The sequence below is a fragment of the Cricetulus griseus genome, unplaced genomic scaffold, assembly GCF_003668045.3.
Source record: "Cricetulus griseus strain 17A/GY unplaced genomic scaffold, alternate assembly CriGri-PICRH-1.0 unplaced_scaffold_1, whole genome shotgun sequence".
Lineage (NCBI taxonomy): Eukaryota > Metazoa > Chordata > Mammalia > Rodentia > Cricetidae > Cricetulus > Cricetulus griseus.
This window is the reverse complement of record NW_023276808.1, coordinates 3926700-3953278: the sequence shown is the minus strand read 5'-3', so window position 1 is coordinate 3953278 and position 26579 is coordinate 3926700. Positions and strand designations below refer to the sequence as shown.

Sequence of the window (26579 nt, the reverse complement as noted above, 5' to 3'; positions counted from 1 at the left end):
AGGTTAAGAGCCCTGAGTGTTCTTCCAGAACTCCTGAGTTCAATTCCCAGCAAATACAGGGTGGCTCATAACCATCTATATTGTGATCTGGTGCCCTCATCTGCCATGCACTGTATACATAATAAATAAATAAATAAATAAATAAATCTTTAAAAAAGGAAACTTCCGATAACTCCTCAAGTGGAAATGCCATGGCTGGCACCTGACCCTGCTCTCAGAGAAAGAGAGGTGACTGTCTAACACCTGTGTCAACATTCCTTCCTCTGCTTATTGCTGATTTTAAATGTTCCTTGGCCCAAGGGAAAATTCTCAGACCCAGTGGCTCTATAACCCTGCAATCCCATACCCTGTCTTATCTTATTCAAATGCATCTTCCTTAAAGTATATGGCTATTGCCTTACTCTTTACTGTGTATTACCTTAAGTAACCATGGAGACTTTGTAATTTGTGACTTTCAGCCTTACATTCTTGCCCTATAAAAACCCCTCTCAGTTGCTGATCAAGGCTTCTGCCACTTGCAAGTGCAGAAGTCCAAGCTTGCTTGAATTAAAGAAACTTTTTTTTTTTGGTTTTTCGAGACAAGGTTTCTCTGTTGCTTTGGAGGCTGTCCTGGAACTACCTCTTGTAGACCAGGCTGGTCTCCAACTCAAAGAGATCCACCTGGCTCTGCCTCCCAAGTGCTGGGATTAAAGGCGTGCTCCACCAATGCCCTGTGAAATTAAAGAAACCTTTGCATTTGCGCGGTATCTCTCAGGTCCTTGGCATGGTCAGTCTGTGTTCAGTGACCTTGGCATCAGTGATCTTGGAGTTAGGTACTAAATTCAATGATGTTTTTCAGCTCTCACCTGTCTCACTGTTAGCAATAGGAGTCCCAGATGACTACCTCTCGAGTGATAGTGTATGCACCCTCTTCCTCCACAGCACCTGCTGCTGTCAGATTGGGAATAAAGTTCACACCTATTTTATAGCTACTTTGGTGCTTGACTTGGGATCATATGCACCCCAGGATGAGCAATCACTAGTTTTCTTTATTCTGGATGCAATAGCTTCTCAGTCTATAATTAACCAAGTAGACATCACTGGATTTAAGCACTGGAACCTAAGCTATAAAGTGCATTTATGAAGTTCATATATCTGTGGAGCAATGTGGGAAACTGTCCTTGAGGGGCTGCAGTAGGAGGCAGCAGAGCAGACTGAGGTTAATTCCTGAGAGGGGGAGTATGGAATATAGAAAGGCTACTTAAATGTGATAAAGACAAGACAGAAACAGAACAAAACCAGGAGGGCATATTCAGTTAATACTGAACACCACAAATTTATTTCTCACCACCCTCATGTACCTTAACCAAAAGGGGAACATAGTATCATGTATATGGAGCAAACAGACTTTTCTTCCTCAATTCTATAAGGATTAGGTAACCACACCTTAGCTTCAAGTCTTCATTATCAGGCCTTGAGGGTCAGGAGTAAACACACCTGAGACCAGGTCTGTTGTTATTTACAATTAGACAGCTGAGTCCAAGATCCAGCTTCCTACTGTAGCCACACCTTTAACCTATAGGTTTTATGTCCATTATCTGAGGACAGTTTTGAACTCTCTGCCCTCAAGCCAAGGTGGAGTCAAGCCATCTTTATGGGCATCAACAGTGCCACAAGATTCTCTCATTTATATGCCTTTTTCAAAAGTCAATTTTGAGTAAAGGGAGGATGTGAGGGTTCAACTCTTTGCCCAACTGACATCCTACCTGCTTACCTGAGTGTTTGTGATGATGAAGTCATAACTGGTCTGCAACTTCTGGGTGTAAAACAGCCTACATTACTGTCTCTGCCTCTGGGGATGCTGAGATTGCTGGATCATCTTTACAGGTACCTGGTTACCCAATTTTAAAGTGAACTTGTAGAGAAAGGATGACACTTCTTAGATACTTGTAACGGTTAGTGATTGATATTTTTCCCAACATTTTAGAGATTTTTCCCTCCATATTAGTGTACATATATCTTACCTATGGCTTCCTTGCTGTTCAAAGGTGCCCCAGCAACTTCTTTTGTCAGACTAATAATATTCCCCAAATTGAAATGTTTTTAAATTATTTTAGGTTATTGCTTGTTAACCTCTGGTGACTAACTGTGGATAACAAAGATGATCAGGTTTTGATTTGTTCTGTTTTGGTGTGTAGTTTTTGTGTATGTCTGTGTCTCATTCCTTCCCTCCATAAGATTTCATGTAGTACATACTCATCTTGAGCTCTCTATATAGTACAAGAGGACATTGCTGGCTTGATTATCTTGCTTCTACCTCCTAAGTGCTAGGAGACAAGTTTGTGCAACTGTGTCTTCCACTTTTTAGCTTTTTTGAGTCTTACTATGTTGCCCAGCCTGGATTCAAACTCTTGCTGTCTCACTACATTAGCATCCTGAGACCTGAAGTTACAAGCAGCTCAATCTTGAGGTACCATGGACCCCACTGATGGCAAAGGTTTTAAATTAGGTGTCACAGAGAAGTGTGGCAGTGACCTCCAGTCTAGCCAAAGGCACTTAATCATTAAGCCTGTCTCAGAGTAAACACACACACATACACACACACACACACACACACACACACACATTCATTTTTTGTTATTGTAAATTATGTGTATTTATGTATTTATGCAAGTACCCATAGAGATCAGGAGACATTGTCACCTGTAGGAGCTGTAGTTACAGGTGGATGAGAGCCACCAAGGTTGGCAGATAGAAATAGAACTCCAGTCCTCTGGAAGGAAAACAAGCACTCTTGAGTGAAGTACCTTGCTAGTCCAACAGAAGCACTATTAACAGCTATTCTTCAGTTTGTTATTATTATTGTTGTTGTTGATGTTGTTTGCCGCATTTTGGGCAATGAAACGCAGTCCACCAAACTCAACAACCCACATGGAGTTTATTGGGAAAGGGAACAAAGGGATGTGTAGGTGTTAACCAATCAGGAGCAGACATGGAGACAGAAAGAGAACTGGGGAGAGGTGCTTGCTTATGAAGGGAAAGTTAGTGGTTTAGAACAAGGCTCAGAAGTTGGGGCCCTTGAAACTGGATTCACAGAGGGGCCATTGCCACTGCTCAAGGTGGCGTCTGCATGCAGAGTCCTTATGCAGTCACTTAATGCATGGACGATGTAGCCATGCAACCACTGATGGCCTTTGAGTTGTCAGCAAGGAGCTATCACCTGTCAAAGTCAGATCCTGGGGCAAGGGAAGGTCACCTGGAAAACAGCAGAGAAGGTTGATACCAGGGCAAGGAAGGAACCTCAGGATTAGAGAGGCCCCTAGACCAGGAAAGGTTCCCTCAGAAGAAGGCACAGGCCCTGGAGAGAGCTGGTGTGGAGTGACAGGCAGGTGCTTGGGAGAAACCACTGGGGAGGGAGAAGGAGAGGAGTCAGGAGAAGGAACAAGGCCAGATTGCCCAGGACCTGGGGAGAGGGAGAATCCAGTATATCAACAATTATTATAAGGCAGTAATACATTTTCTGTGTGATATTGTTTCCTTTGTTACTTACAAAATATTTGAGTTATTGAGGATACTGACTAACTGTGGTGGCACAGGCCTTTAGATCCAGCACTCAGGAGAAATGGGCAGTTCCCTATGGTTTAGGCCAGCTGGTCTACAAAATATTCTCCAGGACATCTTGGGATTCACAGAGTAACCCTGTCTTGAAAAGCAAACAAAAGACCACTGTAACAAACATGTTTTAGTTATCTCTCAAAGATATAAATTAAACATCTTGTGTGTCCTTATTTTTCTCCTATGCTCCTTAGGTTTTCTACAGCAATTTTCAGAACCTGCTCATCATCCCTGTCACTGTGGCAGAAGCAGGACACAAGGGCAGGTGGGACCAAGCAGATCAAGCAGATCATGAGCATGGAGAAGCCTGGGGTGGGAACTGGGTGCCTGGCACCTCACACCTTGCAGGACACAGGCCCCCTGAAAGTGGCTGGTTCATTAAGCTGCCAATCCATGGCCAGAGCCATAACTAACCAATCCCAAGATGCATTCGCAGAGAGTGAAGCTCTGAACTACAGGTCCCAGCATCCACCCTGGCAGAGTCCAGGTGGTGTTGCTAAGTGATGGCACCTGGAACACATATCTAGGATGGGTAAAGCTGCCAGCACTATCAGTGCTCATGAAAACATCCAAATGTCTGACAATCTGCCCCATGCCAAGAACTAAGCTGAGAACCTGTGATCCCGTGTAACCCCCATGCTCAGCAAAAGAATGTCACACATAGGCAGTAGATCCCAAGTACGTCCAGGTACAGCTGCCCATAATCCTATTTTTATTTCCCCTCACCACACCCAGAGCCATCTATCCTGCTGCATTGAAATGAGATGAGGAAATAAGGGGCCTCCCCCACAGACCCAGCACAGACTTCCTGTTCCTCCCTGAGCTCCTTGCCCTCTTCATTGCATCCAATCAGGAGGAGTCCGGCCCTCAAGTGGCAAGAGAGGTGTTTCCCTTTTGTTGTTGTTTCTGGTTAATTTTACAACTTCCTTGGACCAGCCACCCAATCTCTACTGCCCTAAAAACAAACCCCTCTGGAGGCACCTCCCATTTCCAATTTCTTTCTACCAGTTCTTTCTAGAAGACACTCCCAGCCACTGCTTTGAGGCACTTTATCAAAGTCCTCCTTGTGAAGGACCAAAAATTTAAATTAATAATTTTTTTAAAACTTGGGTCTCAAAGAAGGAAATTCTAATGTCTACTCAGTTAGGAATGCCTTGGCTGTCACCTGAGCCCAACTCTCAGAGAAAGAGAAGTGACTGCTACCTCCCATGTCAACATTCCTTTGTCTGCTAATTGCTGGTTGTAAAGGTCCCTCAGTCCATGAGATAACTGACAGAACCTGTGACTCTGTAAACCTGCAACCCCATCCCCTGTCTTATATTACTCAAATGTATCTTTCTTGAAATATATGGTTGTTGTCTTATTCTGGATTTTGTATGACCTTAGGTAACCATGGAGACTTTGTAATTTGTGACTTTCAGCTTTACTGTTGTTCCCTATAAAAACCCTTCTCAGTTATTTCTCAAGGCTTCTGCTACTTACACATGTACAAGTCCAAGGTACCTTCAATTAAAAGAAATATCTGCGATTGCACCGGTGGTGGCATTTGCATTGTATCTGTCAGGTATTCGGGGTGGTCTCTCCGGGGCTCTATGAACCTGGCACAACACTTGATCTCATAATGAGCCCCTATTTCCAATGATGGGGTTCAGCTCTCATCAGTCTCACTGTTAACAACAGGAGATCCAGCTGACTATGTCTTGCATAATACAGTGTATGCACAAGCTTCCACCACAGCAGCTGCTGCTGTTATTTTGGAAATAATGTTCCTTCCTATTTTACAGGCACTTTGGTGCTTGCCCTGGGATTATTTCCACCTCTGGAAGAGCTATCCCATTTTTCTTTATTCTGGATGCAATAGTTTATCAGCCTGTAATTAGTCAAGTAGACTTTACTAGATGTAAGCTTTGGAACCTAAGCTATAAAGTGGATTTTTGAAGTTCACATGCTTGTGGTGCAATGTGAGAAGCTGACCTTTCGGGGCTGTAGTGGGAGCCAGCCAAGCATCCCGAGGTTTGTTCCTGAGAGTGGGAGTTTGGACTAAAGGAAGGCAAGCTAGACACAAAATAAAATCAGGAGGGCAGTTTCAGTTAATACTGAACACCACAAGATTTTATTTCTCACCACTCTCTCATACCTTAACCAAAAGGTAAACAAGGTATACTTTACACAGAGCAAACACACTTTTCTTCCTGAATTATCCAAGGGTTTGGTAACCACACCTTAGGTTCAACTTCTAGCTACCTGTTCTTGAGGGACAGGAATCAGCACATCTCAGACCAGGTCTGTTTTTATTTAGAATAAGACAGCCAACGCCATGATGGAACATCCTACTGTAGCCACACCTTTGAACTTTATGTTTTATGATTTTCTAAGGACAGTTGTGAAATCCCCACCCTTGAGCCAAGATGGAGTGCAGCCATCTCTATGGGAACTTTCAGTGCAACGTGATTCTCTCATCTATCTGCCTTTGTCAATGCAATTGTGAGTAAAGGGAGGATGTGGGGGTTCATCTCTTTGCCTGATTGACATCCAAACAGCTACCCTAGTTTTTAATATTTTTTTTAGTTCTTGTGATGATGTCATGGATGGTCTGGAGCTCCTGGGTATACTGTAGCTTATTTTACTGTCTATGCCTCTGGGGTGGCTGGGATTGCTGGATCATTGTGAGAGGTACCTCACTACACAATTTTAAAGTAAATTTGTAGTGAAAGGATGATAATTGTTACATACATGTTAGGGCTAGGGATTGATTCCTTCACAAAATTTTAGAGATTTTCTCTGTACATTAGTGTTCAATTATCTTACATTCATGTTTGATGCTGTTCATAGCTGCCCTTGCAAATTCTTTAGTCAGCCTGAAAATATTCCCCATATTGAAATATTTTGAAAGTCTTTTAGGTTATTGCTTGCTAAGCTCTAGTGAGTAAGGGTAGATATCAAAGATGATACAGTTTTTATTAGTTCGGTTTTGGTGTGCATCTTTTGTGTATGTTTGTGGAGTCCTTTCTACTTTACAGAAGAATTAATGTAGTGCACACTCATCTTGAGCTCTCGACATGGCACAAGAGGACGTTGCAGGCTTCATTATTCAGCCTCTACCTCCTAACTTCTGGTGATAAGTGTTTGACACTGTGCCTCTCATTTTGCTGGGTTTTTTAGAAACAATCTTACTGTGTTGCCCAGACTAGCCTCAAACTCTGTCTGTCTCCCTGCTTTAGCTTCCTTAGTCCTAACTCCAGGGAGTTACAAGCAGTTTAATCTTGAGTTACCAGACCAAATTGATGACCAAGTTTGTAATCTAGGTGTCCCAGAGGAAATGTAGCAGTGAACTCAAGTCTAGCCAAAGATACTTAACCATTGCACTGAGGAGCTTCACATTAGTTACTTAATTTGGGGATTTCTATTAAGCAACAGGAAATCAAATAAACTTAAAAATGAATTTAGGCAGGCAGTGGTGGATCAAGTCTTTATTCACAGCACTATGGATACAGAGGCAGATGGGTCTCTGAGCTGAAAGATAGCCAGGGCTACAAAAAGAAAACCTGTCTCAAAAAGTATATATATATATATATATATATATATATATATATATATATTATGTGTGTGTGTGTGTGTGTGTGTGTGTGTGTGTGTGTGTGTGTGTGTGAGTTATTTTAAATTATGTCCATGAATGTACTAACTTATGTAAGTACCCATGGAGATCAGGAAAAATTGTCTTCTGTAGGAGCTGTAGTTACAGGTGAGTGACAGCCACCAGCATTGGGGATAGAATTATAACTCAAGTACTTTGATAGAACAAGAAGTGCTCTTAACGTGAGCTTTGGTTCTAGCTCAATACTACTCACAGTTAATCTAAAGATATTATTGTTGTTGTCTTTTGCTGCACATTTGGGGGATATAACATGATCCACCAAACACAATAAATCCACATGGAGTTTATTGGGAAAAGGAATAAAGGGAGGGGTAGGTGGTAACCAATAGGGAGCAGAAAAGCAAAGGGAGAATAAAGGTGGCAAGCACTTCCTTAAAAAGGGAAAGGGAACAGTTAAGAATGAGGCTCAGCAGTTGGGACCTTTGAAACCAGAGTCATGTAACTGCCTTTGACCAAGCTGTACATAGTCTCTGCATGCAGAGTCCTAATGCAGTCACTTATCCCATGCACAACACAGCTATGAAACCTTTGACAACCTTTGAACTGTCAGTGAGGAGCAAGCACCTGTGAAAGACAGATCGCACGCATCTCAAGGGAAGTTCATCTGGAGAAGAGAAGAGAAGAGAAGAGCAATGCCAGAGCAGGGAGTGAATCCGAGGATTAGAGAGGCCACTAGACCAGGAACAAATCCCCAAGGAAGCAACAGGCCCCGGAGAGGGCTGGTGTGGAGTGACAGGTGGGGGTCATGAGAAAACACCAGGGTGGGAGGAGAGGAGTTGGGAACAGGATCAGGCCTAGGTTGCCCAGGACCTAGAGAGAGGGAGAATCCAGGTCATCAACAATTATTCTTAAGCAGTACTAGCTTTTCTGTGTCCTATTATTTCCTTTTTTACTTACAAAATATTTGAGTTATAAAAGTTATAAAGACCCAGGAAATGGTGGCACATGGTATGAATCCCAGCACTTCAGAGACAGAGGCAGTTGCATCTCTATGTGTTTAAGGCTAAACTGGTCAACAGAGTGCATCTAGGATAGGCCCCCAAAACCACAGAGAAACTCTGACATCCAAACTGATCCAGTAGGCTTCATCCCAAAGAGGCAGTGATGGTTCAACATGAAAAAATTAGTAAATGTAATCCACCATAAAAATAAACTTTTAGAAAACACATTAGTTTTATTATCCCTTTACATGCCTAAAAAGCCATTGACAAAAACAAACATCATAAAATTCTTGGAGAGGAACCAGGCTTTGGTGATGCATGCCTTTAATCCCAGCATTCGGGAGGCAGAGGCAGGCGGACCTCTGGGATTTCGAGGCCACACTGCTCAACAAAGCGAGTGCCAGGATAGACTTCAAAGCTACAAAGAGAAATCCTATCTGGAAAAACCAAAAAAAATGTCTTGGAGACATTATGGATACAGGGTACATACATACACACAATAAAGGACATTTAAAGCAAGTGTACAGACAACATTGAGTAAAATGGAGAGAAACTCAAAGGAATTCCAAAAAAATCTGGAATAAGACAATGTTGTGAACTCTAAATCTACTCAATATAGTACTTGAAGTTCTTGATAGACCAATAATACAGCTGAATGACATCAATGGAATATAATTTGGAAAGGAAGAATTAGAAGTATTGTTACATATAGGTCAAATTATGGCACAGCATAAGTGACCCTAAAAATTCTGCAAAAGCATTACAGGTGATAAACAATTTCAGCACATTTGCTGAATACAAGAGTAACTTAAAAAAAAAAAATCCTCCTATATAAAAATGGCAACAGCCTGAGAAAGAAATAAATGAATCAACACCCTTCACAACAGCCTCACACAATATAAATTATAGACAAGTAACTCTAAACCAGCAAGTGAGACACTTGTGTGATAAAAACATTAAGTATTTGAAGAAAGAAGTTGAAGAAGACATGAGGAGATGGAAAGATCTCCAATGCTCAAGGATCAGTAGGATGAACACAGTAAAAAGTCCATCCTACTAACAGCAGTCTACAGATTCAGCACAATCCCCATCAACATTGCTGCACAATTCATTAAAGACCTGGACAGGACAGTTTGCTTTTTCATATGAATAATAACCAACCAGAATAGCTGTCTCGGTTGTGTTGATGGCTATTCTAGGTAGTCAAACTGACTACCTCAGGAAATACCTAAAATTCAACGAGGTGGGACATTTTTTGATTGTTTGTTAGTTTTCTGGATTTTTTGAGACAGGATATGTTAGTACATGTGGATCCATTCCTGCAACTTGCTTTGTAGACCAGGTATCCTTGAACTCACATGGATCTGCCTGCTTCTGCCTCTCAAGTGGTGGGATTAAAGGCGTGTGCCACCAATGCCCAGCAGACATTTTCTTATTCAAGGTTTTAAAATAGGAACACATATCTTTAAATTAGATCTTTGGAGAGGATAAAATCCACCATTACCAGTTTGGTGTTGGTACATCTTTAATCCCAGCCCTCAGGAATCAGAAGCAGTTGGATTTCCTGAGTTTGCAGACTGCCTGGTCTACAGAATGTTATGCTGCGCTACACCCAAAAATAAAAAAAAAGGTCATGGGAAAAATCCATCACTCTGTAGACCATGCTGTCCTTGAACTCACAGAGAACTGCCTGCCTCTGCCTTCCCAGTGCTGGGATTAACGGCGTTTGCCACCACCACCCGGTAAAAACATCTTCATTTGTGTCCTAAAAATCTCTCTCTTAATATGCTGGACACCCTTCATCTGTTGAATAAGAGAATCATTCAGGTCCACATTGTGCAATGGTCTGTGCAAGCAAGCACATTTTGGAGAGTTGGAGCTAGAAGATGTACCTGTGAAGTGCAGGAGGAGAGCTGGGTCACCTACTGGAGACAGGGGTAAGAGATATTGAAATCCGTGTCTCTGCAGATCTCTAAAAGGTCCCTGTCTGGAGTCAAGGCCAGGGCCCCAGAGCCCCCGGGCCCTGTGCTGTGTCTTTAATGCCGCAATAAGCCTTAAGGGAGTGCTGTTGTCATTCAAGACTCACTAGCCAATCAGAGACAACAGGCCAACCTGCCAGTCACAAGTCTTGCAGGACACAGCAGAAGAGGCACCAGAGGATTTATTGCTGCTCTGTGAGTTCTATTGTACGGGACTGTGAAGGAACATGGGTGAGCACAGAAGCCACAGCATGGTGAGTGATGGGATGCTACCCCAAGGTGGGGAGGATGGGATGGGAAGGAATGGGAAAGGGTTTGGCAGGCCCTTCAGGAGGCTGTGTGTGAACCTCCTGCCACATTCAGTGTTCTGTGAGGTCCCATGTGTTCCCAGCAACTCCCCAGGCCTGGGGCTGGCCAATGAATACTTAAGGATCCTGGATTCACTGCATCCCCTGTGGGGTCATCAGGGGTGGGTTTAGACATGGCTGCTGGGAAAAAAAACCTGGAAAAAAGTGAAAAACCAGTTCCATCCTCCCGCCCCCGTCATATGGGGAAACTGAGGCTTGAAATGTATCAGGAAAACCCGGGTCTGTCTACATGGACCTGAAAAGAAAAAACAACAGATTTACATTTAAAAAAATCTCTCAATATGAATGAACAGAAGAAAAAGAAGCATAGTTTGGTTCTCTATTCGGTTTCAAACCTGGGACCTGGGCGTGGCATAGACTAGGTAGGAATCTGGCTCCCACTCCCTCTGCTGCATGCCTGCAGGTAGCGATGGGGTCAGAAAAATCTAGGTGTTTCTAGTTAAAAAAATAGGATAAAAGTCGGGTCCCCAGTGAGTGGCACCATCCCAAACCCAGAGCTGCCGCACTGTCTCTAAAAAAAAAAGAAAGGAAGGAAGGAAGAAAAAGTAAAGAAAAAGAAAGCCTTGTTTGATCAGGCAAATCCTAAAGACAATAGTGCTTTAATTTTCAAAGAGTTGTCCTGGTGTCCTATTGTCCATCTGGCAGAACTATGCTTTACTTAAGAAGGAAACTGGAACTTTATGGCACAACAGGCCTTAAGGTTGCTTGTGACCCTGTTATGCCCTTGAGTAGCCTTTTACAGGCCTGTTCTTTGATATGGCGATGGTTCCAGTGGCTGGTTGCAAATCACGGGTGGCTTATTTGTAATGGTTTGAAGTCTAAAGTCTAGACATTCCTAGTGAACCAATGTATATCCTAGCATCCTATAATCAAACAGGCATGATTTTGGAGGCTGTACTCCCTCAAGTAAATTCTACTTTGTGAGTCTTACTATCTCCTGAGCGTTTGTAAAAAAAAACTTTGTGTTACCAAGGATTTCATTTAGGCTCTCAGTCAGGGAGGAGGAACATTCTTGGGATAGCTACTAACAGCCTGGGGTCTAGGCCTTGGGTGTTTTCCCTAAGGGTCTGATGTACTGACAATTTAAAAAAAGAGCCTTGCCGGGAGGTGGTGGCACATGCATTCAATACCGGAAGAGGCAGGCAGATCACTGTGAGTTCCAGACCACGCTGGTCTACAAGAGCTAGTTCCAGGACAGCCTCCAAAGGCACAGAGAAACCCTATCTCGATAAACCAAAAAAAAAAGAAAGAAAGAATAGAAAAAAAGAAAGAAAAAGCAGGCTTATCTAAAACTAGGAATTTGCTTGGGAGAACTGGTTGGTAATGGTCTGGAACAAAGCCCTTGTGGAGAGGTTGCTTCAGATATGGAGAACAGAAATCTTCCCACTACATGGAGCTATGTTTTTTGATCCAGGGCCACTGTGGGCTTAGTCAGCAGTGATCTTGAGATAACCTGTGTTCCCCTTGGGCAGCATTGTTTAGTTAGGTTCTTCCCTGGGTGTGTCCCATTGCATGGTAGTTTCTACTGACTTAATAGAAGTCTTGCATTTTCTTCCATTTTCCCCCGGGAAATAGTATACAAGATAATATGTTTCTAAAGAAACTTACTTGGCAATGGGCGTTGGTGGCCCACGCCTTTAATCCCAGCACTAGGGAGGCAGAGGAAGGCGTATCTCTGTGAGTTTGAGGTCATCCCTGTCTACAGAGTGAGTGCCAGAATAGACTCCAAAGCTAAACAGTGAAACCATGTCTCGAAAAACCAAAAAAAAAAAAAAAACAAGAAGAAGAAGAAGCTTACTTGGAGTGACATATCCTGTGCAAGACCTCCTCATCCCTGCTTTTAAATTTTATACCTTTTACATTTCCTATCTCACTCATCCCCCACCACCTTCACCTCAGGATCTGGTCAGTGAAGAAGATCCTGCTGTTTCAGGGCTCTGGTGTTTTTGAAGGAATAATTCTGGGTATATTTTTGCCTTATAAGTCTCCCATCTGCCCAAGTAGCTAGACATGCTGTCTCCTCTCTCTATTTAATTTGTTCAAAGTGTTACCTGGAGTATGAAGCTAAAATACACTTAAGGTTGACAGAATATATGAAATGAAAAATGTGTGTCTAGACTGGCTCCTCTGGAGCAGTAGGTGCAGATGGATGCATGGTGTCATTAATTGCATTTTCTTTATTGGTCTCCTAAGTGTGTAAAGTGATTTTTTCCCTAGTAAGGTGTATTAATGCTAGAACAGCTGCATTTCCATTGTTATATTTTTTTTCAAAGCAAGCTCTGTTTTCTGTCTCAGGTGGCCTTGATTCCAGTCTGTTCTCAAGGGCAATGACGTTCCTGTCTTCAGTACTACACTTTCAAAATTCTTAAATCAATTAACACCTCAGATATTTCAAATTGTCCATTTAAGTCATGTAGTCAAATATCCACTGCAGTCTCAGGAAAAGGGTTCCCATGGGAGAGCATTGTTTCTACCTTCAGTACAATATAGGAGGAATAGTTTACACTGCAGTAGGATTCAGGATAGGCAACCAGCTGTTGTAGTCACCTTTATGGAAACAGACCTGATTGTGGTAGTGTAATAATTTTGTAATTTCCAAGAATGTTTTTATTTTTTGAAACAGGGTTTCTCTGTGGCTTTGTAGGGTTTTCTGAAACCAGCTCTACATGTAGACCATACTGGTTCCAAACTCACAGAGATTTTCCTGCCTCTGCCTCCCGAGTACTGGGATTAAATTCTTATGCCACATGTGCCCGGCTCCCAGAATGTTTTAAATCATGTCATGTGAATTAACAGAGCATATTGTGTGGGTGTACACTTGGGAAACTTATCTTGAGCCAGTGAATTTTGAATTTGCAATTAGGTAACTCTCCTCTGCAAATATGCTCTGTCCTGCTTGACAAAGTATGTCAGCTCGGAGGTTTGAGAAGCAGGTCATTGATTATAAATTTGTGTCAGGTTAAAGAGCTCTGTAGCCAACATATGCACAGAGGTCTGGATCTGGAGTAGAAGCCAGGGCCACCAACCTCTGTGCTGTGTCTTTAAGCATACTCTAACCCTTAAGGAACTGATCTTGTAGCCCATGCAACAAGAGCCAATCAGGGACTCCCAGCCAGCACAGCAATTGTGAGTCTTGCAGGACATTTCCTTGAGCCATGGTGCAGGCTTGGTTTTACACCAGAACGGGAACAAGTGTATTGATAACAGCACTATGAGTGCTACTGTAGGTGATTTGAAGTGAGCATGGATAAGCACAGAAGCAACAGCATGATGAGTGATATATTCTTCTGATATATTACTGTCTCTGTCTTCTAATTACTCTCAGGTGTCAACATGAGAACATTTATTTTCATTTGAGTGAACATCAACTGAGTGTTTTCTTAGATCAGAATGTCTGATTTCTGCCTGAAACAGATTGGGATAGTGATAACTGAGGTGGGAAGAATATATCCACTGAGTTGACAATGTCTCTGAAGAAATGGGGCTGGGATGGCTAAGAGAGCTAGCTGAGCACAAGATGGTGACAAAGCAAGAGAGAAAATCAAGAAACAATGGTTCCACATGTTTTACCTTCAGTGGCTAATTCGAGTTTCTATCCTAAGAACCCACAAAGGTAGACACTGGCCTGGGAGTAACAACCAAATCAGTTCATTACCTGAATATCTTTGACTTAGATAATTTAATCACAGCAATAGAGAAGAATGTTGGTACAAAAAATGGTACTTCAAAATGTTTTTTTTTTCTGTAATGGACATGGGAATGTTGACATTTGGAAGAAGTTGATGGTATCAAGACTTTAGATGGCAAAAAAAAAATGAAAGCTCTCCATAGTGATTAATTGGCTGTTTTTGTAGGACGTGAAAGATGGGAATATTGAGAGTAATGGCAGAGACTGGAGGCCAGGGTCAGTATTTTACTGGGCAAAAGGATCTGCCTGGCTCCATGGAGTTAGACTGACTTTGAGAGACATGTGTCATAAGATATTCATGCTGAGGCCATTGCTCTAAGTCACAGTGTGTCTTCCAATTCCTGATGAACTGATGCACTCCATCAGGTAGTGAAGCATTCAGGCTAATGTGTATTTCTCCATATGTTTGCCTAGTAATCAAGGAAGTATGTAAGCTTTACAAGAAAATAGTTATTAGACATTTATCTTGTTTCTCTTTATGGCTTGCAATTTTCGTATAATCATGGCAACTACAACTCTATTGATCCTGGAAATTGCCACTATTTTATATTTCTGATAAAGATATAAAAAGTCTGTTTCCTCTCAATAAAACAATCATATCATTCTTTTGCTGTGGCCCTCCAGGCCAAACCTGGCTTTACTCCTTTTTTATTGTATTAGGTGATCTTAGCCTGATAAGTAAGCACACATGCTTAGAAGGTTTTTTGAAAACATTAGCTAGAGTTTATTTGTGTGATATGTTGGCCCCAATGTTTCTTAATCTTTAAATGTCTCAAGAAAATGAATACAATTGAGCTTAAGACTAATGGGCTTATGTCTTAGATAAAATATTGCTGTTTTTGGATGGTTATTGCTGTTTACTCTTTCAGGGATAAAGTGAAAAAACACAAGTAGGAAGGAAAGAAAATCTATTTTATTAAGAAAAAGAGCATTAGGTAATTTCAGATGGCAGTCCGGTGATGGAAAGGAGACAGCAATTTTCAAGTTTTCTAACAATATGAAGAAAAGGCCCTGCTCTACCTTAAATCCTAGTATTGCAGCACAGTTGTGATACTCTATGTAGCTAAGCCTTTCGCTTATGGAATGATTATGCAAAGTACCTCCTTGTCTCAGGTGCTTCATTGTACAAAAACTGTAGCAAATTTGCTCCAATCTTTATAAGGTCCATCAAAACATGGTTGAATCAACTTTTGTAAATGATTATGGAAAGAATAAAGATGAAAAATAGAAAATGAATGAGTCTTCTGTGATCTGTTCTTCACACTTCACACTACACATCAATGCTTGAAACAGACAGAGCCCCAGTAAAGAGTCTCTATGAATTCACTGCATGAAGCACTATTGCTGCCTTGCATTTGAGATATCCAAGCTATGAGAAATTTGCCATGGAGTCTTGCACTTGAGGAATGGAAGTAGCAAAAGTGTGAGAGAGATGAGAAGTTGCTCGGTATTCTGTGGTATTTTGTTCATATTTTGATAATAAAGTTTGTGGGGATCAGAGAACAGAGACAGACATTAACTGACCAAAAATACCACAGAGGTTTGGATGTTTGTGGCCAGATTGGAGACAGGAAGTATTAAGGTAAAGCAGAGAGAAGATCTTTCTCCTTTTTAGATGGAGGAACACAAGAGGGAGGAGTCATTGGTGGCTACTCAACTGGTTCTTTGCTGTTTCAGTTACTTTTTTTGTTTTTTTTTGAGATGGGGTTTCTCTGTGGCTTTGGAAGCTGTCCTTGTAGACCATGATGGGCTTGAATTCACAGAGATCCACCTGCCTCTGCCTCCCGAGTGCTGGGATTTAAGGCGTGTGCCACCACCCCATTTCTGCTGTTTCAGATTCTTATCCCCATATCTGAGTTGTGATTTATTTTACTGATAAAGTTTACTTACATTAAGTTTATGAGGTTCCTTAAGACATATGTTTAATAAACAGAAAATGGTAATTAAGACTCCCAGAGATAGATTAAATAATAGATTATTAGCTTTACATTCTAAATGCTTTGGAAGCAAAAAATAGCATTGGGAGATATTAGGTAAAAAAGAAACTGCTAAATTAAAGCAACCTGTATACTTTAGTGATATGGTGAGCTCAGAATTAAAACCAAGATATGTGTCACATCATGGAAATGTTTTGCATTTTTTCCATAGGTGGGAAAATATAATAACCATCAAAATTGATAAACATTATATTCCAACAAAAAGATTTCTTTATTAAAACATAAAATAGTTCATCGAACAGTATTACATGCTATATAACTTATGAGAATAACAAATGTTTTTCATTGAATTAATTATAACTTGCAAAAAATAAAACTCATCAAAGCTATTGTTGAGGCAGGGTCTTGTTTTATCTTTCCAAAAACCTAAAAAAAGCTTAATAAAGGAATCCAAATCCACTGGTTTCATGGAGTTCTAGAACTGTGGCTGATCATCATTTGTTGGTTAGTGATGTCACTGCCTTTGCTTTCTAGGGACAGAATTTCTTGTAATAGTTATTGACTAAGCTATTTTTACATATCTAAATGACAGTTACTTACTATGCTCATTACAATCAAGCTTCTGATTCTCATATATGTTTGACCATTAATAACAAAATATAAACCAGAATGCCTTGGAATCAATGATAGAATGGCTTATCTTTAGGCACCCGAAATAATGGGAAAAACAAAATTTTAACTTGTACAAGTTATTTGAATCAAAGTTGTTAAAACAGGCATCTCAAAAATATAACTTGTATAAATGAAGATCCTCACTAGCCTCCCTGTATAATTTGAGGATAATCAACAACAATTTCATTATTCCCACACTGGGTTAAATGTAAGCTGAATACTTTATGTAATTTATCATGGGTCCTTAGGTATGCCCCACCAAAAATTTCATGGCTTAATAAATTCTATTGTGAAACTAAACTTAATTTTTTTTCTTTCTCAGTAGAATGGGTTCATTGTTTACTCATGAAGAAGGACATATGATACTTCCTTGTGAACTTTAATACATAGTGCATGTATTAGTCTGAATGTAATTTGCCCCTATAAGTCATAGGGAATGGCATTCTTAGGAGGTGTGGTTTGTTGCTGTAGATAAGGCCTTGTTGAAGCAAGTGTTGAAGAGGGTGTATGCTGAGATCTTATATATGCTTAAGCAGTGCCCAATGTCCCAGACTACTTGCTATTGCCAGTGGTGAAGATGAACAATCTCGAGGTCCTCCTACAGCAGCATGTCTGCCTGCATTCTACCATGTTGCACTGTGATAATATTTGATAAAACCTCTGAAAATATAAGCCACCCAAATCAAATGGTTTTCCTTTAAATTAGACATGTACATGGTGTCTCTTCACAGCTATAGAAATTGTACCTTAGTCAGTACATTATCCATTACCCTTTAGAGAGGAAATTTGAGGAACCCTGACAAATTTACTTCTGAGAGGATCATATTATAGATAGGCTAGTATAATTTCTCATCATGTGTTATTAATGGAAAATCTACTATTCAGCTATATTCATTCTTTATTTCTTGTATTATACAGTAAAGGCTATTTAACTCAAGGTTTTGATAGCACAGAAATAATACTATGATCACGTATTAACAAAAACCTTTTTTTATTTTTTGATCCTGGTAAATTTTAAAATAGTTTGCTATTACAAAAATTTCAATATTTATAACTATTTACAAAAAAGTCTTAAAAATTCACTGGGTTACTGGGAGTTGTAAAATTACTTTAATAGGCATTATTTCAGCTTCCAGAGTTGGGGACATAGCATTAAAACAAAATGTGCATTTATCTCATCTTAATCCATTGATAAACTAGCAAAATTTATATAAATAGATAAATTTATCTAATAGATACAGGTTCAAGAAAGTATTGACACTGATTTCATACAATGATTTGATAGAGGAAAAACCACCTAGGAATAAAAATAGTTTAAAACTTCTCCCACTTTCAATTTTCTTGAATTTAAGGAAATATGCAGACAATTGTTCGAAGATCCCTCTTTTATAGAAAACTGTCATGCTTTGAATAATGAACTAATGGTATGGAATGAAATGTTTATTACAATGTGTTTTAAAATATTCAATATATATTATTCATTAAACTATACAGTATGAGTCTTAGGCTAGCTAGAGCTTAATTATGAGATCTTTTCTCAAGCATCTGAGCAAAATTATATTAAACTATATTTGTGAGAGAGAGAGAGAGAGAGAGAGAGAGAGAGAGAGAGTGTTTCTATCATTGAGAAATGACTTACTATCATTCACTATGTAGTCCAGATTGGTATGAAATCAAGGAGATCTGCCTATCTCTGCTATCATTTTTAGCTATAGTCATATCAGAAAAAAAATTGATACCACTGGCAGACACCAAAAATGACTTTAAGACATATTTTCCTGTACCTTGGGATCCCTGCTGAGATTAAGCTGGAACACTTCATTATAATTTGGAAATGCATTTCAGGATGAGTCAATTATAATCAGAGTTGGAGTTTTATTTTGAGAAAGGTTTTCTCTACATATCTTTGGCTGCCCTTGAAGTCATAATTCAGATGAGGTTTGCCCCAAATTCATAGAACTTTGCTTGTCTCTGCTGCCCATGTGTTGGATTAAGAGTGTGTGCCAAACCAGCCTATTATAATTTTACTATTTATTTACTTCTGTCTGTTTGTATGTATGGGATTCTTTATTTGTGGAAGTTGTGCATATGTGTCATGGTTTGGGTGTAAATATCAGAGAACACTTTTTTGGTTTTGGAGTCAGTTTCTCTGTGTTGCTTTAGAGCCTATCCTGGAACTCATTTGTAGACAAGGCTGGTCTCATAAACAGAGATCTGCCTGCCTTTGTTTCCCAAGTGCTGGGAATAAAGTCATAAGCCACCAATGCATGGCTCAGAGAACACTTTTGGATGTTTGCCTCTTACACTTAGCATGTTTGAGACAGGGTCTATACGTTACATTGCCATGTAAATAGACTTGGCAGGATTTCTTATGTCTACATTTTATCTGTCATCAAAAGCATTGGATTATAGGGATGCACTGTAGCAACTGTCGTTAGAATACAAAAGAGGAGGGATGGTTGCAAAGTGAGCACTTTATCTGCTAAAACATTTTCACAGCTCTAAACTTTATTAAGTAGAAAATTTTGGTTTAGTCTCTTTGAGACATAGTCTCTTTCTAACCCTGTCTGGCCTGGAACTCATTATATAGTAGGTATGCTATGCCTGCATCTTACAGAGATCACCTGTTCTACATCACACAAAAACACATCAGCGAAAAAGAGAGTTTTATAATGGATTCATACACATATCTTCTCATATATTATTGTCTCTGTCTCCTAATTAGACTCAGGTGTCAACATGACAAAACCTAGGGTATTCTGAGCGAACATCAATTGAGTGAGTTCTTAGATTTATATGTCTGATTTCTGTCTAAAAAGTTTGCATTGAGTGATGATTGCTATGGGAAGAAGACTTCCACTGAGTTGGTAATGTGAGCCTTGATGTTTAAGAGACGTAGCTGAATACAAGATTGTGACAAAGCAAAACAGAAAATCAAGAAACAGTGGTTCCACGTGTTTTTCCTTCAGTGCCTAACTTTTCTCTCCTAACCTCTCAAAAAGATAAACACCAGCCTAAGGGTAACAACAAAATCAATTCATTCCTGGAGTTGGTTTTACTTAGAGAATTTAATCACAGCAACAGAGAAGAATGTTGGAACATAAATTGGTACTTCAAAGTGATTTTTTTCTGTAATGGAAGTAGGAATGTGGACTGTAGGAAGAATGTTGAAGATAAAACAAGACTTTAAATAGGAAAAGCTGTAAAAGCTCTCCAAAGTGCTTGCTTGGCTGTTGTTGTAGGACATGAAAGATGGAAATGTTGAGAGTCATAGCAGACACTGCATGTCAGGGTCAGGATTTTACTGGGTTAAAGGCTTGGCAGGGCACCATGGAGTTGGCCTGACCTGCCTGTCTTGAGAGTCATGTCATAGGTTATTCAGGTTATAAGCAATGGCTCCTGAGCCACAATATTTCTTCCAGTTTCTGGGTTTTTGTTTGCTTATTTTTTGTTTGATTCGATTTATTTTCCTGAGACAGAGTTTTTCTGTATTGCTTTGGAGCCTGTCCTGGAAATTTCTTTGATGACCAGGCTGCCTTTGAATTCATAGAGGTCCACCTGCCTCTGCCTCCCAGTGTTGGGATTCAGTGTGCACCACCAACTCCTGATGTTACCTTTCTTTAATGTTAATCAGTTTTCTTCTGTCTCTGTCTGTCTGTCTTTCTCTCGCTATCATTCTCTATATATGTGTCTTGGTTTCTGTTTGTATAATATATAACACAGGCTTTAAAACTCACATTGAGCTTTGCCTCTGTGTCCTGATTGCTGTTATAAAAGAAAGAACTTCAACACAGCTAGGAAAATAATTATGGTGTGAGTCTCCTGTCACCATGGCTGGTAAGGGCAGGAGATGGTGTCAGTAACCCTGATTCTGCCCCTATAGAGAGTAGGTGTTGTGCCCAAACTCTGAACTCCCCAAGTCACCAAGATACACATTTGCACATTTCTATGCAAAATCAAAGAGTGTTTTATTGTTTGTTGAGCTAACTCCAGTAGCTCATACCCTTTGTCCTTGCATGGTAGCAGGTGATTAGAGAAGGACCCAGGGTACCATGAGGAGGGAAATATATTGAGTGGATCTAGGGGAGTGTCTCATGGCTCATAACACTCTCAGGATTGGTGTGTTGGGTCAACTGGTAGTTTTGGCCTATAGGCCCTCCCAAGGCAATAGCAATGCTCTGCATGTCACTCCTGTGCACTTGTGCAGTAAATCACAACCAGAGTCATAAAGCACAGCCCTTCCAGCAAACTTCTGATTGGTCCCTTGCCACAAGGAAGGTATCTGACCTCCTAGTGACAAGAGCAGGAGAGGCAATGTCATTTAAGCACCTGTCACACTGTCCAGGCTGCTAAAGCAGGGTACTGGGATCATCAGTAGTGAGCTTCTTCTTTATGCCCTGGCAATTAAAGCTGGATGCTTTAAAAGGCATTTCAATGCTCTTAACTGCTACAGTATTTTTCATCTAGGCTGACCTCGAAGTCACAGGCATCAGTCTGCCTCTGCCTCCCGAAGAGCTGGGATTAAAGGCATGGGCCACCAATGCCTAGTGTTAGTAATATTCCTGAGAATCTCTGTTTCCCTTTTGTGGCATTGTTTGACTAGTCTCCTTCTGAATTTCTCCCATTATATGATAGTTTTTGATAATTTCATATAATTTTCCCATTTCCTTCCATCCTCCAACCCCATTTATTTAGTATACAAGAAGCTTAGTTAGATCCTGGAGAGATGGTTCAGAGGTTAAGAGCACTGTCTGATCTTCCAGAGGTCCTGAGTTCAATTCCCAGCAAGCACATGGTGGCTCACAAACTTCTAAAATGAGATCTGGTGCCCTCTTCTGGCCTGCATGGATTTATGCAGTCAGAGCACCGTATACATAAATAAATAAATAAATATTATTTAAAAAAATACTTAATTTGTCTGGGGCATATCCTTTGCAATACTTCCCCAACCTAGCATTTATCTTTTTCCTTCTACTTGTCCTATCTTTCATAACTGTTGTGACCTTTACCTCAGGACCATGTGCCTGTAGAATGACCTGTTGCTTCAGGTAATTGGTGTACTTAAGAAATTCTTTTAGGAATATTCTTGCTGAGTGATTTTATGTTACTTAACTTCTAGTATCCTGTTCTCAGACAAGTAGAGAAGGGAAACTGACAGCCCAACTTGTCTTTTCCTGGGGCTGAGCAGGATGGTGAGTATTGGATGCCTGACACCCTCGCAATTCATAGTTATCAGGGGGCAAAGAGGGGGCAGAAATATACACTGAGTAAGGAGACTTGTTGAAGCAGGATCTCGATTCATTCCAACAGACAGGAACTTATATAGTGTTGACCTAGGTGATTGGTATGTTAGGATTGGGTATGGTCACTTGAGGAGTAAGGGCCAATAATATTCCACCAAACTGGCAGATAGCAGTCTTACATCCGGCTTTGCTGAGTCAACCCCATATCGAGGTTACAGACCAGAGACAGGTCGTCAAACTCTATTTAGGCTCATGAGATTACACTGGGCCTCACATCTAAGCATTAAATGCAATTCAGGCTCAGGCTACACTGGGCTTCCCATATGAGCCTGTTTAGGCCCAACAAATGAGGGGTTCTGGGGAGTTCATAAATTAGGAGTACTATTGGCAGGTAACTTGTGGATTCTACCCATGGTTCTCTGTAGGTAGACACCATAACCATGCTTCCTAAGTGCTGGCTACAGGTGTTCTTAACCACACCTGTCAGGGCATGGTCAGGGGAAGTTCAGAATGACCTGTGGGGAGTTCTTAAGGTACGGCAAACAGGTGGGAGCACTCTGTCCTCCCTAGCTTTCTGCCCCAGGGCACACTCTGGCTTGTGCTTGGCTGGTATTATTTGAGTAAAGATATCTTAACCTACAACCTCGAGGAACAGTTCTCTTCTGACTTTGCTGAAACAAGTTGTACAAAAGACCACAAGCTATACCATGGTGAGTGAATGGTGTTCAGAGCAGGCCTATTGACCAATTGTTTCATTTATTTATTTATTAATTCATCCATTTAGTTATTGTTTGTTTTTCAAGACAAGGTTTCTCTGTGTACAGTCGTGGGTGTTCTGGAACTCACCTTGAACCAGGCTGCTTCTGAACTCACTGAAATCTGACTGACTTTGCCTCCAAAGTGCTTAAAGGCATATGCCACCACCACCACCACCCAGTAAGCTTTCAATTCTGTTGGGACGTGGATGGATCATGAGTCAGACTGCAGTTCTTTTAGTCCATGTAGTTACCGGGACAGTGGCCTTGGCACACTCCTCCCAGTATGCATTTACTGGGTAATAGGAGACTTTGCAGCTATGAAATGTGTGGATATAATTCTTGCAGTATTAATATCCAATGTTCACATATGGGCAGTGCTTTTGTTTAAAGTGGGAAGTAATATTAGAAAAACTGAATATCTGGTTTCACGAAGTTCTAAATATTGCATTCCATTTTCAGGTTTGTATTTTGAATATTGCAAAGGGTTTAGGAACTTGTAGAAAAATGGTGATGTGCATTATCTTTGGCCAATACATGATAAGAATGTTTGTGACTTGGTGCTGCAACTAAACACAATGGTGTGATTCAGTGAAGTTTAGTTCCAGGGAGAAAGGAGGTTTCTGATGTCCAGGGTTTACTGAATTGTGTATGGTATTTGGCAGTTAGATAAGGCAAGAACAATGTTTTGTGCCATATTTGTGGAAGCGGATGTTAAATTACTTAAATTAATTTTCTCTGCTGTTTTGCTATTGAGCATCCACTGTGCTGCATTTACCTGAAACAGCAAGATATTACAAGGAGGTACATCAACATAGCAGGCTATCACATCTGTTTCCATAGAGTGCCCTAGATGATGTGGATTCTGTTTTTGGAAGAAATATCATTAGGTCAATGGTCAGAAACAACATATCAAGTATCACTTGGAGATAATTTTGTGAAAGTTGTGAAGTCTGTGTTGATATAATTTCTAAATACATAGAATTATAGGAAGATGATTCCATTGTTCAAGATCACACTTTTCCTTTTCTAATTTTTTTTGTGTGTAAAAGTTGACTGTATTTTCCCTGCTTTATTTCTTGACTATTTCTCACCAACCCCTTCATTCTATCAAAAATATTTTACATTTTTTTGGTTGTTGTATCTTTGGGACAAGTCTAGTCCTCATATGATGTGAATCTGTGTAGTGTTTTCCTGTAATCTATGATTGTAATCTAATTATATTCATATTGTTGATAATGATGGACATTCCCCAAATTTTCTTCATAAAATTTCTTGTTTTCAGTTCCTTAAGGTTTGCAGTGGGGGAAGTTGCTGTAGAGAGACAGCTTTAGTTTATTTCTTCTTTATGTAAGATGTGTGCTTCTTCTCATTTCCTGCCATATCTGTATTTACCAGTTGCCACTGCTATTCATGTTGAGTGTTTGGTGCTTAAGAGATTGATATGATTAATGCATTGTTTTGGGTTGTTTCTTTTGTTTTGTTTTTTGAGACAGGTTTTTTTCTGTAGCTTTGGATCCTATCCTGGCCCTCACTCTGTAGATCATGCTGGCCTCATACTCATAGAGATAAGCCTGACTCTGCCTTCTGAATGCTGGTATCTAAGGCTGGGAGGAACCATCAAATCATGGCAGAATCACCCATTTTTATTGATTATGCAAACAATAAAGATGCAGAATGTAATGATGACTGATTCTTTTTCTGTGGTCAGTTTTTCACTATTGTACACATCTATGTTTGTTACAGTAAGAGCCTGTCTGGCACTCATTATGTAGTTGGTATGCTAGGCCTGGACTTACCTGTTGTGCCTCATGAGAAAGCACCTCAATAAAAAGAGAATTTCATTGTGGATTTAATACAGATATTACTAGAAATAATGAATTTTGGGAAAGTGTGATCTTGTGAGGGCGAACCATACTTAGGAATTGTTACAAATATATGTGACAGTTTTGGTGACTTTTTTTGTTTGTTTGCTTGCTTGTTTTGTTTTTTTTTTTTGAGACAGGGATTATCTTTGGCTTTAGAGACTGTCTAGGAACTAGCTGTTGTAGACCAGGCTGGTCTAGAAATCACAGGGATCTTCCTACCTCTGCCTCCCTTGTGCGGGGATTAAAGGTGTGCCTCACCACTGCTCGGGTGTTTTGGTAACTTTGTAAGTTACATTTTAGTGGGATCTTAGGGAATCCCCCACCTCTCTCTCTCTCTCTCTCTCTCTTCTCTCTCACACACACACACACACACACACACATGCTCTCTTTCTCTCTTTTTCTTTCTCTTTTGGGTAACAAAATCATAGGACAAATTTTGCTTAGACTTGTGTGGGATTCTGACATAATATGGTAAAATTATGGGTCAGAAGACTTCTGAACTATACCTTACTCTACATGATGTTCACAATTCTGTTCTTGTAATCCTCAGAAAATTGCTGAGTAACTGGGTTCCTTGTAGCAGGTAAAGTAATAAATCCATACTCAAAGGTTTTATATTTCTGGCATCAAACATGACTCATTGGTATTTGAGATATCACTAAATTAGGAAGGTTTGCTCTGTCTACACAGAAAATTATATCAGTTTTGTGTGGTAATTAATATTGATTTTTAACTTGATAAAATCTACATTCAGTCAAGGGGCACTTCTCCAGGCAAAACTGTGAGGGAATATCTAAATCATATTTTTCTCTGTTTTATATTGATAAGACAGTAGGTTGTATATTAAGTTTATTGAGATGAGAAGACTATTCCCCATTCCAAAGGTGATAGCACCAATCCAGTCTATGTTATTGGTACTGAAGGATCTAATAAGGACTGACATATACCATTATCTGGTTCCTGACTGTGAATACAGTGTGATTAAAGTAAATAGTAGAATCAACATATAATAGGGGGAAGCAATAAAAACAAACCTTGCATTCTGTTAGACTCGAACCAAGACTGTTTTGGAGTTTGCAGGGATTTTTCTGCTTTAATGTCCTGAATGACAATTCAAAATTGAAGTTCTCATGGAGAGCTGCTGACTCTAACAGTTTTCAAACACCTTCAGAGATGTCCTGAGTGGACACTGCTTGCTGTGGACACCTGAAGTTGTGGTAGATTCTGGAACCATATGACAAACAAGGAAAGCTCCATGGGTGGAATAGAACAGGAATGGTAGTTAAGATTTGGGCTAGAGATTGTGAAGTATGAAACATGGAGCTTCTCTAGTACTTGAGGGTCCAAAATACTATTAAAAATAGGATAATAGTTTCCTGAATTCATTTCCTTAAATGAGATTGATTATTATATATTCCCCTCTTCTTCTCTTTTTGAAAAGAGTGGGCAGATACACAACTTTCTCACATAATGTACACCTAGATCACTGTAGACATTCTATATGTTAGAATTTTTCAACACTGTAGGATTTCAAAAGGTGAAAGAATTTTATATTATGATTAATATATGACTTTGGGATCCATGGAGGCAAATATTTTGCTTGATAAGTGAGTACCTTAAAATTATGAATCAAATGTATTTTTTCCCTAAAGTTACTTTGAGTCAGGTTATTTATATCCACTTAATAGAAAGGAGAGTAATACACTTCCCTTTTGCTGCTCAAAAGGAAAATCACCTGGGAATCAATCCATAGTCATCTATAAGGACTTGTAGTGAAAAATTTCATAGAGATTTTTGAAATACAAGTATGAGTATTACTTTGTGTCAGTAATGTGTAATTCCTTACTGTTCTTTCTTATATCAGCCATCAACGATATAC

General features: G+C 40.0%; 1 protein-coding gene across 1 annotated transcript in view; it reads right to left on the bottom strand.

The window, feature by feature from the left end:
- The window catches only part of LOC113838058 (mothers against decapentaplegic homolog 1-like), a 450092-nt gene that overhangs the window by 213821 nt on the left and 209692 nt on the right, over positions 1-26579 (bottom strand). Inside the window, exon 9 of the mRNA XM_035453574.1 lies at positions 17918-17942. Coding sequence (XP_035309465.1) covers positions 17918-17942 — 25 coding nt within the window. The remainder of the gene's footprint in view (positions 1-17917; positions 17943-26579) is intronic.